Source organism: Taudactylus pleione, unplaced genomic scaffold (assembly GCF_031769625.1).
Source record: "Taudactylus pleione unplaced genomic scaffold, aTauple2 ptg000762l, whole genome shotgun sequence".
NCBI lineage: Eukaryota > Metazoa > Chordata > Amphibia > Anura > Myobatrachidae > Taudactylus > Taudactylus pleione.
Genome location: NW_028285164.1, coordinates 5,120,001 through 5,134,918, shown reverse-complemented (window position 1 = coordinate 5,134,918; position 14,918 = coordinate 5,120,001). Strand labels below are relative to the sequence as shown.

Sequence of the window (14,918 nt, the reverse complement as noted above, 5' to 3'; positions counted from 1 at the left end):
CCGAAGCACCCCAGGGTGCCACGGCACACAGTTTGGGAACCACTAGAATAAGGACAAACCCATGTGGGACTTCTACTTTCTACACTACCTCCTCTGAAACCGAATAAAAAAAGAGTTATAACCACTTACAAGTAAAACTGTTCAAACCAAGATGAAATAACTTAGAAATCAATGAACTAGGAACAATCATATTAAAAGCAGAACTAAAATCAACAAATAAAATTCTCGCATAAGTATTCTCATCTTCCAAATGCGATTGAACGTGATGTAAGATGGTCAATGCACCATCTTCCAACAAATGATTTGCCCTACAGGCAAATTGAAAATGTGACTTAACATGCCTCAACACCAGACGCTCAAACCATTTCATCACTAAGGATGTCAAAGCTATCGGTCGATGATCATTTAAACATTTTGGAATTCCACTCTTTGGGATCAGCTCTATGGTAGTGGCCTTAAAACATTCATGGACCAATCTGTGAGCCAAAAATAAATAAAATATTGATGTAAAGATCTGGTTTAACTGCTTACTACACTCCCTAAGGACTTTACCTTTGATGTCATCTGGACCCGCTGCCCTGCCAGGGTTCACAAAATGCAGAACCTGCCGGACAGCTGGTTCGTCAAGCATCAAGGGAACCTCCTCTAACATCCTCTCCAGGGCCAGAACAGTCAACTTATTGTCTCTGTCAAACCTAGAATAAAATACATTCAATTATTTTACCAAAGAAATACTCACCCTCCTATCCCCCCAGTTTTACCCTAGAATCCATAAGATTTTGAATACATTTCCACAAGTGTCTCAAATCAATATTTTGACAAAATTTCTCCTCCATTTTTGTTGAGTAGCTCATTTTTGCCCATCTAATGCCTCTCCTTAAATAAGCCCTAGCAGCATAAGCATCCTTGTCACCAGATCTAAAGGACCTTTCCTGTGCCCAAAGTAGAGAGCAAACCTCACCATTCAACCAGGGTTTTTCATTAGCAAATACATTAAAGCTTCTCCTAACTGTTACACTCTCGACACAATTAATTTAACCTAAAACTATATAAGTAAGAAGGTCTACATATACAGACCCATTCAGGGGCATAACTAAACCTAGGGAGGCTTAATAGAAAAATTTTCACTGGCCCCCCTAGGTCTCCTGCAATTTCATGGCAGGCATAATACATTTGATTATGGATACAAAAGTAGAAACTATGAATAGTGAGACATGATCTGATTTCCCAATACGGGCACATACAACAGTCCCATAAGCCTTTTTAAAGTTCGTATACACTTGGTCCAAAACATTTCCTCCTTTAGTTGGAACAATAATTTTCTTGTAATACTTTTGTAGGATCGATTTCACATCCACTCCATTAAAATCACCAGCAACAATAAATACCCCATCCACGTGGGCAGATTGCAATTTGACCAAAGCATCATATAACAAATCCAGTGAACAACCCCTGTTAGCCTGCAAGGGAATGTAGACCGCCATTATTATTACTGCTGTTAATTCTCTGGGCAGATATAAAAGGTCTACATTTAATCAGTAAATATTCAGCCGCCTCAGAGCATAAAGACTCAATAACTGCATCAGAGCACCACATGTTATTCACATAGATACAGAGTCTGCCAACTCTATGCTTGCTTGAGACTGACACACTGTCTGCCCTAAATAAAGTCATACTTCCGAAACCAACAGCAGCATTAGCTAGGAACAAATTTGGCAGTGGAGGGTTAAGAGGACAAAATCTGATTCTTACTCTCACTCCAGTTCTCTTGCCACACTTCTGTCGCCTCTCCCTCCGTGGAAGTTGCTTCCAACAGTGATCCCTTCATAAGCCCTGCCCCATGAGGCATTTTCTGTACCTCCACCACTGACCATTACCGCCTTGACCATGGCTATGTCCATAGCTATAATTATACCCATCCTCCTTCACACCAACTGGGGCATTTGACTCCAGGGGGTTAAATAGGGACTCACTTGCAACTTGAGCTTCTCCCTGCACCACTGAACCCTGGCCACCGGCGGCTGCATGCTCCAGCTGCTCTTCCAGGGCTCCATACACCGCAGAGCAGGTGACATCAGAGGAAGCCGTGGCAACAGCTATGGCTGCAGTTCCAGCAGCATTAGCAGTGCTGATGGTATTAGTGGCTCCCACTGCAGCTCAGACCTCTCAAATCTTCCAGGACACTGACGCCACCCTGCAGGTAGAGCAAAACCTCACGGGGGTACACTATCTGGAGTTTACAAATGACCAGCAGGGTATATAAAGTAAAAAAGAAAACAACTTTATGAATCAGGAGAGGAATCTCTGGGGAAGTCTGACTCAGGGTGAGAAATCACTGGGGATGTATGACTCAGGGAGAGGAATCACTGGGGATGTATGACTCAGGGAGAGGAATCACTGGGGATGTATGTTTCAGGGAGAGGAATCACTCTGGATGTATGACCAATGGAGAGGAATCACTGGTGATGTATGACTCGGGGTGAGGAATCACAGGAGATGTATGTCTCAGGGAGAGGAATCACTGTGGATGTATGACCAATGGAGAGGAATCACTGGGGATGTATGACTCAGGGAGAGGAATCACTGGGGATGTATGACCAATGGAGAGGAATCACTGGGGATGTATGACTCAGGGAGAGGAATCACTGGGGATGTATGACCAATGGAGAGGAATCACTGGGGATGTATGACTCAGGGAGAGGAATCACTGGGGATGTATGACTCAGGGAGAGGAATCACTGGGGATGTATGACTCAGGGAGAGGAATCACTGGGGATGTATGACTCAGGGAGGGGAATCACTGGGTATGTATGACTCAGGGAGAGGAATCACTGGGGATGTATGACTCAGGGAGAGGAATCACTGTGGATGTATGACCAATAGAGAGGAATCACTGGGGATGTATGTCTCAGGGAGAGGAATCACTGGGGATATATGACTAATGGAGAGGAATCACTGGGGATGTATGTCTCAGGGAGAGGAATCACTGGGGATGTATGACCAATGGAGAGGAATCACTGGGGATGTATGACTCAGGGAGAGGAATCACTGTGGATGTATGACTCAGGGAGAGGAATCACTGGGGATGTATGACTCAGGGAGAGGAATCACTGGGGATTTATGACCAATGGAGAGGAATCACTGTGGATGTATGACTCAGGGAGAGGAACCACTGGGGATGTATGACCAATGGAGAGGAATCACTGGGGATGTATGACTCAGGGAGAGGAATCACTGTGGATGTATGACTCAGGGAGAGAAATCACTGGGGATGTATGACTCAGGGAGAGGAATCACTGGGGATGTATGACCAATGGAGAGGAATCACTGGGGATGTATGACCAATGGAGAGGAATCACAGGAGATGTATGACTCAGGGTGAGGAATCATTGGTGATGTATGACTCGGGGTGAGGAATCACAGGAGATGTATGTCTCAGGGAGAGGAATCACTGTGGATGTATGACCAATGGAGAGGAATCACTGGGGATGTATGACTCAGGGAGAGGAATCACTGGGGATGTATGACCAATGGAGAGGAATCACTGGGGATGTATGACTCAGGGAGAGGAATCACTGGGGATGTATGACCAATGGAGAGGAATCACTGGGGATGTATGACTCAGGGAGAGGAATCACTGGGGATGTATGACTCAGGGAGAGGAATCACTGGGGATGTATGACTCAGGGAGAGGAATCACTGGGGATGTATGACTCAGGGAGGGGAATCACTGGGTATGTATGACTCAGGGAGAGGAATCACTAGGGATGTATGACAGGGAGAGGAATCACTGTGGATGTATGACCAATAGAGAGGAATCACTGGGGATGTATGTCTCAGGGAGAGGAATCACTGGGGATATATGACTAATGGAGAGGAATCACTGGGGATGTATGTCTCAGGGAGAGGAATCACTGGGGATGTATGACCAATGGAGAGGAATCACTGGGGATGTATGACTCAGGGAGAGGAATCACTGTGGATGTATGACTCAGGGAGAGGAATCACTGGGGATGTATGACCAATGGAGAGGAATCACTGGGGATGTATGACTCAGGGAGAGGAATCACTGGGGATGTATGACCAATGGAGAGGAATCACTGGGGATGTATGACCAATGGAGAGGAATCACTGGGGATGTATGACTCAGGGAGAGGAATCACTGGGGATGTATGACTCAGGGAGAGGAATCACTGGGGATGTATGACTCAGGGAGAGGAATCACTGGGGATGTATGACTCAGGGAGGGGAATCACTGGGTATGTATGACTCAGGGAGAGGAATCACTGGGGATGTATGACTCAGGGAGAGGAATCACTGTGGATGTATGACCAATAGAGAGGAATCACTGGGGATGTATGTCTCAGGGAGAGGAATCACTGGGGATATATGACTAATGGAGAGGAATCACTGGGGATGTATGTCTCAGGGAGAGGAATCACTGGGGATGTATGACCAATGGAGAGGAATCACTGGGGATGTATGACTCAGGGAGAGGAATCACTGTGGATGTATGACTCAGGGAGAGGAATCACTGGGGATGTATGACTCAGGGAGAGGAATCACTGGGGATTTATGACCAATGGAGAGGAATCACTGTGGATGTATGACTCAGGGAGAGGAACCACTGGGGATGTATGACCAATGGAGAGGAATCACTGGGGATGTATGACTCAGGGAGAGGAATCACTGTGGATGTATGACTCAGGGAGAGAAATCACTGGGGATGTATGACTCAGGGAGAGGAATCACTGGGGATGTATGACTCAGGGAGAGGAATCACTGGGGATGTATGACCAATGGAGAGGAATCACTGGGGATGTATGACCAATGGAGAGGAATCACAGGAGATGTATGACTCAGGGTGAGGAATCATTGGTGATGTATGACTCGGGGTGAGGAATCACAGGAGATGTATGTCTCAGGGAGAGGAATCACTGTGGATGTATGACCAATGGAGAGGAATCACTGGGGATGTATGACTCAGGGAGAGGAATCACTGGGGATGTATGACCAATGGAGAGGAATCACTGGGGATGTATGACTCAGGGAGAGGAATCACTGGGGATGTATGACCAATGGAGAGGAATCACTGGGGATGTATGACTCAGGGAGAGGAATCACTGGGGATGTATGACTCAGGGAGAGGAATCACTGGGGATGTATGACTCAGGGAGAGGAATCACTGGGGATGTATGACTCAGGGAGGGGAATCACTGGGTATGTATGACTCAGGGAGAGGAATCACTGGGGATGTATGACTCAGGGAGAGGAATCACTGTGGATGTATGACCAATAGAGAGGAATCACTGGGGATGTATGTCTCAGGGAGAGGAATCACTGGGGATATATGACTAATGGAGAGGAATCACTGGGGATGTATGTCTCAGGGAGAGGAATCACTGGGGATGTATGACCAATGGAGAGGAATCACTGGGGATGTATGACTCAGGGAGAGGAATCACTGTGGATGTATGACTCAGGGAGAGGAATCACTGGGGATGTATGACCAATGGAGAGGAATCACTGGGGATGTATGACTCAGGGAGAGGAATCACTGGGGATGTATGACCAATGGAGAGGAATCACTGGGGATGTATGACCAATGGAGAGGAATCACTGGGGATGTATGACTCAGGGAGAGGAATCACTGGGGATGTATGACTCAGGGAGAGGAATCACTGGGGATGTATGACTCAGGGAGAGGAATCACTGGGGATGTATGACTCAGGGAGGGGAATCACTGGGTATGTATGACTCAGGGAGAGGAATCACTGGGGATGTATGACTCAGGGAGAGGAATCACTGTGGATGTATGACCAATAGAGAGGAATCACTGGGGATGTATGTCTCAGGGAGAGGAATCACTGGGGATATATGACTAATGGAGAGGAATCACTGGGGATGTATGTCTCAGGGAGAGGAATCACTGGGGATGTATGACCAATGGAGAGGAATCACTGGGGATGTATGACTCAGGGAGAGGAATCACTGTGGATGTATGACTCAGGGAGAGGAATCACTGGGGATGTATGACTCAGGGAGAGGAATCACTGGGGATTTATGACCAATGGAGAGGAATCACTGTGGATGTATGACTCAGGGAGAGGAACCACTGGGGATGTATGACCAATGGAGAGGAATCACTGGGGATGTATGACTCAGGGAGAGGAATCACTGTGGATGTATGACTCAGGGAGAGAAATCACTGGGGATGTATGACTCAGGGAGAGGAATCACTGGGGATGTATGACCAATGGAGAGGAATCACTGGGGATGTATGACCAATGGAGAGGAATCACAGGAGATGTATGACTCAGGGTGAGGAATCATTGGTGATGTATGACTCGGGGTGAGGAATCACAGGAGATGTATGACTCGGGGGGAGGAATCACTGGTGATGTATGACTCAGGATGAGGATCTCTGGGCTCTGGGGATGTATGACTCGGTGAGGAAACACTGGGAAATTGTGAGTCTCTGCTAATGTACAATTTAGGATATGGACACCTCTGGCAGGTACAGTATATAATCCAGTCACAATCGCTTTCATTTGTAGAATAGTGTAGTCAGTAAATGACTGTGAACTGACCTCCGGCATAGTTATATCGTAGACTGTGAATGATATGGCTCAGAGCATAAGAACTTTTTATTAAAAGTGTCAAAAAGACTTACTGGATAAATAACTGAATTCCATGATTTCATCCCAAACTTTTAATTCTAAGTCTTCAGTGACCCAGGGATTGTGCCTTCGCAGAGCCATTATTACTTCCTTCTTGTCACGGTAACACCAGGAGCTCACTATATCACACAGGGCTCTCATCTTGTCCTCAGATGTTGGTTTCTTACACAACTTATTGTACTGTTTCTTTTTCAGCAGCTTCTGGTCTTGCAGGTCATCTAGGACTGGATCTACCAGTATTATCCTTCTTATCAGATCTGACCGGTGTTTCCTAAGGTAGTTCTCTATGGCTGTAGGTGATAGAAATTATAGAAAATCTAAGAAATTCTGACATTATGTAACAGCAGCCCATCTTTTTTCATTTTTTTAGAGAGAAATAGTGAGTGATATACTCTACATTGATCTATATACTCCCACACACACTACAGTATCATTGAGATAATGGGATTTTTGTATTTACGTAAAATTATTTTCCTTTAATCCATTACGTGACATTAATGCTGGGGTATAGAGGGTCTAAGCAGGAGTATGGCACTTTTACATTTTCTTCTCTAAGTCTAAGGCATCCCTCTTCTACACCCCCTCTCCGCACAGGTGATGCAGTTTATTTAATTACGTTATATATTTTTTGAAGCATGTGAAAATGGCACCATTTTCACTGCTATTGCAGCACTGATGCGGGACCTCAGAGAGGTAAATATTAAACATGTGTACAGGGTGTGCGATTTGGGTCCCCCCCGAATCCAGGGGCCCATGTGCACCACACACCCTGCACCCATTATAGATACACCAATGGAATGAGGGATGAGACAGCTGTAGACTTGTGTAGATGTGTGCATACTGCCATGTTTTTGTTTTGGCAAAACATCCTGAAATTTTTGGTTTTGGATCTGGATTCCCTTAAACATTGTTGAAAACAAGTACAATTGTAAATTTTGGAGCTCTTTTTGTTCTTACATTAGTATTTCTATTTAACATTAATTTAGAGTAATTAAAAGTCAGTTTTCAAATGACCACTTCACAACTGGCCAAAGGCTACAGCGAGCTGGCTGGCTACAAAATAGTGACATGTGTTGGCACAGCAGTGGAAAATATATGTTTCAGTTTTATAAATGTTGACACCTATTTTTATTACCACTGGCTAGCACAGATATTATAGTAAATAGTGCACCTCACACAGCTTTAATTTTTTTAAATAATAACACATACGGTTCTCTGCAGGAAGTTGCTTCTGTGAAAACAGCAACTTTTTCAACCCACTAGACCAATCTAGCAGACCAGCAACCATAGTATAGGGTTCTATACTATCTCCCATGCTTTTTGCAGTATACATGCTACCATTGGGTGAAATAAACAGATGTGATGGCCTGGTCTACCACTGCTATGCAGATGATACACAACTGTACCTGTCCTTTGCTCCAGGTACAAAGGACCCCATAACAACCCTAAATGGCTACCTAGCTGAGCTTCAGGAGTGGATGAGTGCCAGTTGACTGAGACTGAATCCTGATAAAACAGAGGTCCTTATGATAGGTCACTAGTCAGGGCTACAGCATAGCCAACCAACAGGACTTACGCTTGGGGGATCAGAATGACAAAACACTGAACATGTGCGGAATCTTGGTGTTGTCCTGGATAGTGGCATCTGACACTTAAACATCAGGTATCAGCCACAATCACAGCCTCATTCTTTCATCTGAGGAATATTGCCAGAGTCAGCACTTAATTCCCTCAGAAGATCTGCCTAAAGTCATACATGCATTTATATAATCACGCCTAGCCTACTGCAATGCCCTTTACCTTGGTCTCCCAGCAAAAGTATTGCACCACTTGCAAATGGTACAATACGCAGCTGCCAGGCTATTAACCAACCAGCCCCGTTCCAGCCACATAACACCCATTCTCTACTCCCTTCACTGGCTGTCTGTCACATGGCGAATCGTTTTCAAGACATAAAACCCTACATGATCATGGCCCAAGGTACCTGAAGCAGCTTCTGATTCCTTACCGTCCCACTCGATTACTGCGATCCATTGACAAAGGACTATTAACAGTACCTAGGAATCTCATGGAATTCGCCTGGGGGTCGAGCTTTCAGTTTTGTGGCTCCAACCTTATGGAACTCACTTCCCCGCACAGTTCGAGAGGCCTCTACTCTAGAATCCTTCAAAAATAGACTCAAGACTCACCTATTCACCCAAGCATTTCACTAATGTCCCTTATTTAAGCTTATTTTGTATTTTGTACTGTAAATGTAAAGCACTTTGAGTCCTTTAGGAGAAAAGCGCTATATAAATAAAATTATTATTATTATTATTATTATTATTATTATTATTATTATTATTATTATTATCTAACCTCTACACATGATGTCTAATATAAAATGGCAGTTGTGATCACCCAGAAGCGCTTTATATATGCATCCAAATCACATCAGATTCTACATTATTGCATTAATGATGTTTATTATTAAGTTTTATATAAAATGTCAAGACACTTTGAGATCTGTCCTTATCATGGAAATTAAGTGTTACCTAATATTGAGTTTGGATTGTGGCGGGAGGGACCAAATATTATATTGACTCTGTTCTACTTGGTACTCCAATATTTGGTTCTGTCAGATCTTTCCAAAACATCCATCTCTATATTCTTACAGTATGCAGATATGATTTGGTGGCATCTGTCATTTGCACTATTTAGTTCTATTTTGGAATACTGAAACATTTTTAAAGAACAATTTTAAGGGGCTCCATTATTTTATTTGCCCTGGTCACCATCAACCCTAGTTACAGAACTGTCCATAGGTTCTACAGCAGCCGAGATCAGCTACCGTGCAGTACAAAACCTAATACACAGACAATAGAATAAAAGAAAATCATTATAAATACTCTTTCGCAGTCCCCTCCCCCAGGAAACTCCCACAACTCAGAGTACAGAGAACTATGAAATCCCCAGAACAAAGTATATTTAAAAGTCAGTAGATGGGCAATTGCACGAGGGAGGTTCAATAAATAAGGTAAGAAGACCTCTCATAACCTAAATTTATACAACTTGTACATGTACTACTTGTATCAATAGTATGACCTTGGTACAGAATATTTTTCCATATAGTCCCCATACTTGTCTAATCATTTGTTCCATTCGTACACCTAGGCATCAATCCCGGCATAGAAGTAATCAATATCAAGCACCTGAAGCCAGGACATGACGGCTTGTTGAACCTCACCATCAGTTGTGAATCATAATCCACCCAGGTGCTTCTTTAATGATCCAAAGATATGGAAATCACTCAGTGCCAGGGTTTGTAAGGAGAATGGTTCAGTATCTCCCAATGGTAACACTGTAACAACTCATGCCTGCGGTTGGCGGAGTGTGGTCTGGAGTTATGGTGCCATAATATGACGCATGTTTGCAGCAACCAAGGTCACTTTCGACAAATGTGTCACAATAGCAGAGAGCATTCACAGTACCTCTCTTGGTAAGGAAATCAACAAGAAGCACAGTCTTGTGGTTCCAAAACACAGTTTCCTTGACCTTCTTTGCTTCTTTGATGGAGTTGTTTTGAATTTCTTTGAAGGTGGGGACAATGCGTGTTTCCATGTCATGGATGCTTGCTTCATCTTCGATGTCACATGATGCACCCACGTTTCATCATCTGTAACAATACGCTGCAGGAACTGCATTCCCTCTTCATGGTATCATGTCAAGTCCATGAGAAAAGATCCCATCCTATTGGTTTTGTGAATGTCTGTGAGTTGCTTTGGTACCCAGCATGAACACTTTTTCCTATACCCCAGTCGCTCATGAACAATGTTGTGCACAGGACCCACTGAGATGCTCAGTTCATGATCAATATCACTAACAAATGCGTCTGTCCTCCTGAAACATGCCTTCAATGCGGCACAAATTGTCATCAGTGGTGGACGCGTTTGGTCGGCCGGATCGCTGCTCATGACATGACATAATCATCGTACACCTTGACAAGTTGGTGATGAATTTCAGCTGCTGATGTGCCCTATAGTTGCACAAATGTGATCACACTACGGACCTCAATGTGTGACCATGTTTCCGCCATCCCCACTATCTTATAACTGATGTTGGGAAAGTATGACCAATATGAGGTTCAGTCTAATGGCCATGAGAGGAAATACTGGTCTACCTGTTCTGGCCTTGCAGGAAATGAGAATGAAATAGAGAACATTCCACACATGAAAGGTCTAGTTGCCTTACTTTTTGAACCACCGTCATAAATTGCGCTGTGTAAATACCAAGTAGTATATCTTAGACAGTGCTAAATGTGAAGTTTTATTTCAATAGACAACATAGAGATTTAGCTCTCCCACATATTAAAGAAGAGATAATTGGAGGTAAATGATATATCCACTCCTGTAAGTTAGCTTTACGGGCTGCTCCACTTATAGCTAGAAGTAGTCTCCTGCTCGCTCTCCAGACCTTAATGGTAGTAAGTATGATACCAATACTGGAAAAATTAGATCAGAAAAGCGTAAACATAAAGTGCCAAGCTGCCTGTGTAACACAAAATAGAGCCTTCACCACACTCCAAATAATAATCACAATACAAATTATAATGTTCCACAGTGGTGCCGAAGCACGCGTTCCCCCAAGTTCCTATGATGTGATAGACTCTTACACAATTTTTCTTTTTCCACTTTTGGATCCTTCATGAGGTTTGTATATCCCCAATTCCACTCCTCCGAAGATGTTATTCCTCGGCAAACAAATTAAATAAAAAATATAGTGTAATATTGTTATAAATTAGATATAGGAACTTGGTGGAACACGTGCTTATGCACCACTGTGGAACACTATATTTTGTATAGTAAGTATTATACCAGCGGTTCCCAAAGTGTGGTGCTTATGCAGGGGTGCCACGGATGGATGGTCTGAGGGTGAGTTAGTTGGTCGGGCCACGCACCGCCTCTGTAAGCAGCCGCGGCCATTTACACAACATAGCCAGCCCCATGCTGTGCTGCTGACTCTCACTCACTGACTGTGAGAGCCGTGCGGCCCTGCCCCTCCTCCACCTCCCATCTTTTATAATCCTACACATCACAGTGTGACCGGACTCCTCATGCTCTTCTGTTTATGTGGCAAAGCGAAGCTCTGGGGCAGTGTAATTATTAAACAACTGCGATCGCAGTAGCAATCGCACACGCAGGTCTGCTGCGAGAGTATGCTAATGTTTGCAATCGCAATGCCATTGCAGGCCAACATAAAGACGCCTACCGTGCTTTCCATTTCTCACATCCATAATACTTTGCAATCCAGCAAAAACATCGACTACCATCGGAGCCTCACGCACAATTAAACAAGTTCAGACCTTACTCACAAATTGCTAAACTTCCTGTATTTAAGGGGAGAAAAGACGACTCTTTGCTGGGGGCACTTTTTAAAATATTTATTGCAGAATTTTAAAATAAGTATTTGGTAAAAGGTAGTAAATGGTGATCAAACAGAAAAACCAAAAAGTCAGCAAATATTGGTTAGGAAAATATATAATATTGTTTGACCACAAGGGGAAAAGATTTCCCTATGAATGTCATGCCAGCAGGGCATAGGAGAATTATTCAGAATGATGCATGCATTCGGCTAAGTGATTATTGTCATACATAGACACAATTGTGGAAAATAATTATTGGCCGATAGTCCACCACAGCTATATTCATAAATGAATAATAGTAACTCCACATGTTCAACACACAGATAGAAATTAATTAATAAATTCCGACAGGAGTCAGTGAAGCAGCTGCTGCCCTCGTCTCATCTAGAAGAACTATATATCTCTGAGCCCAGATTCCAGCTCAGAGTAGGCAACAACCTGTGCTAGAGCAAAAACATGCACAAAGCTTGTAACCACAATTGCATCAGATATAAATGCTTAGTGAGACAAACATTTATCTTTAAATCTGATACTATATAGAAGACTTATCTGTGCAGATCCTTGTCTGTTTTTTAATGAGGAAACATTTTACAAGATTGCAGTAGATAGATACGAAATAGATAGATATGATATATAGATAGATACAGTGGCGTATCCATAATGGGTGCAGTGTGTGCGGGGCACACAAGCCCCCGGGTCAAGGGGGGCCCCGCGACGCACACACTAAACCCATATTATTTTAGACTTACCTGTCCGTGGTCCCAAGTCGGGGGTGTCTGCGCTGCTCAGAACACCGGAAAATGGCCCCCGCGGCCACTTTCCGGCGTTCTGCGCATGCGCAGTAGACTCCGGGCACACACTAGTGCCCGGAGTCTACTAAGGCTCCGGTGGCTGGCTAGCCACGTCAGTCGGCTGCCGGCCCCCGGGGAGAGAGGAGGGGGCCCCGCACGGGGAGTGCACGAGGACCCCCTCCTCTCTTAAGACGCCCCTGGATAGATAGATACTGTAGATATTAGATAGATAGAGAGATAGATAGATATGAGATAGATATAAGATAGATAGATAGATAGATAGAGAGATAGATATGAGATAGATAGATAGATAGATATGAGATAGATAGATAGATAGATATGAGATAGATAGACAGATAGAGAGATAGATATAAGATAGATAGATAGATAGATATATGAGATAGATAGATAGATATGAGATAGATAGTGATGTTAGATAGATAGATAGATAGATAGATAGATAGATAGATAGATAGATAGATAGATAGATATGAGATAGATAGATAGATATGAGATAGATAGATAGATATAGATAGATAGACAGATAGATAGAAATGTGATAGATATGAGATCGATAGATAGACAGATAGAAATGTGATAGATATGAGATCGATAGATAGACATATAGAAATGTGATAGATATGAGATCGATAGATAGACAGATAGACAGATAGCTAGAGATAGAGAGATATAGATAGATAGATAGATAGATATGAGATATAGATAGATAGATAGATAGATAGATAGATAGATATGTGATAGATAGATAGAAATCTGATAGATATGAGATCGATAGATAGATAGACAGATAGAAATGTGATAGGTATGAGATAGATAGATAGATAAATATGAGATAGATAGATAGATAGATAGATAGAAAGATAGATGGACAGATAGCTAGAAATGTGATAGATAGATAGATAGATATGAGATATATAGATGGATATGAGATAGATAGATAGATAGATAGATAGAGAGATAGATAGACAGATAGACAGATAGATAGCTAGAAATGTGAAAGATAGATATGAGATATAGATAGATAGATATGAGATATATAGATGGATATGAGATAGATAGATATATATGTGATAGATAGATAGATAGATAGATAGATAGATAGAAATGTGATAGATAGATATGAGATATAGATAGATAGATATGAGATATATAGATGGATATGGGATAGATAGATAGATAGATATGCGATATAGATAGATAGATAGATATGAGATAGATAGATATGAGATATATAGATGGATATTAGATAGATAGATAGATATATATGAGATAGATAGACAGATAGATAGAGAGATAGATAGATATGAGATATATAGATAGATATGAGATAGATAGATAGATAGATAGATATGCGATATGGATAGATAGATAGATAGATAGATAGATAGATAGATAGATAGATAGATAGATAGATATGAGATATATAGGTGGATATTAGATAGATAGATGGATAGATATAGATAGATATGAGATAGATAGATATAGATAGATAGATAGATAGATAGAAATGTGATAGATATGAGATAGATATAGATAGATAGATAGATAGATAGATAGATAGATAGATATGAGATATGAGATATAGATAGATAGATAGATAGATAGATAGATAGATAGATAGATAGACAGATATGAGATATGAGATATAGATAGATAGATAGATAGATAGAAATGTGATAGATATGAGATCGATAGATAGACAGACAGAAATGTGATAGATATGAGATAGATAGATAGATAGATAGATAGACAGATGGATAGATATGAGATAGATAGAAAGAGATAGATAGATAGATAGATAGATAGATAGAAATGTGATAGATAGATAGAAATCTGATAGATATGAGATCGATAGATAGATAGACAGATAGAAATGTGATAGGTATGAGATAGATAGATAGATAAATATGAGATAGATTGATAGATAGATAGATAGAAAGATAGATGGACAGATAGCTAGAAATGTGATAAATAGATAGATAGATAGATAGATAGATAGATATGAGATATATAGATGGATATGAG

At 42.1% G+C, this 14,918-nt stretch overlaps 1 protein-coding gene across 1 annotated transcript in view; it reads right to left on the bottom strand.

Annotated features, from left to right (window-relative positions):
• LOC148476936 (uncharacterized) overlaps positions 1-14,918 on the bottom strand; it is a 346,314-nt gene that overhangs the window by 196,685 nt on the left and 134,711 nt on the right. The window contains exon 13 of the mRNA XM_088457528.1: positions 6,674-6,970. Coding sequence (XP_088313654.1) covers positions 6,674-6,970 — 297 coding nt within the window. The remainder of the gene's footprint in view (positions 1-6,673; positions 6,971-14,918) is intronic.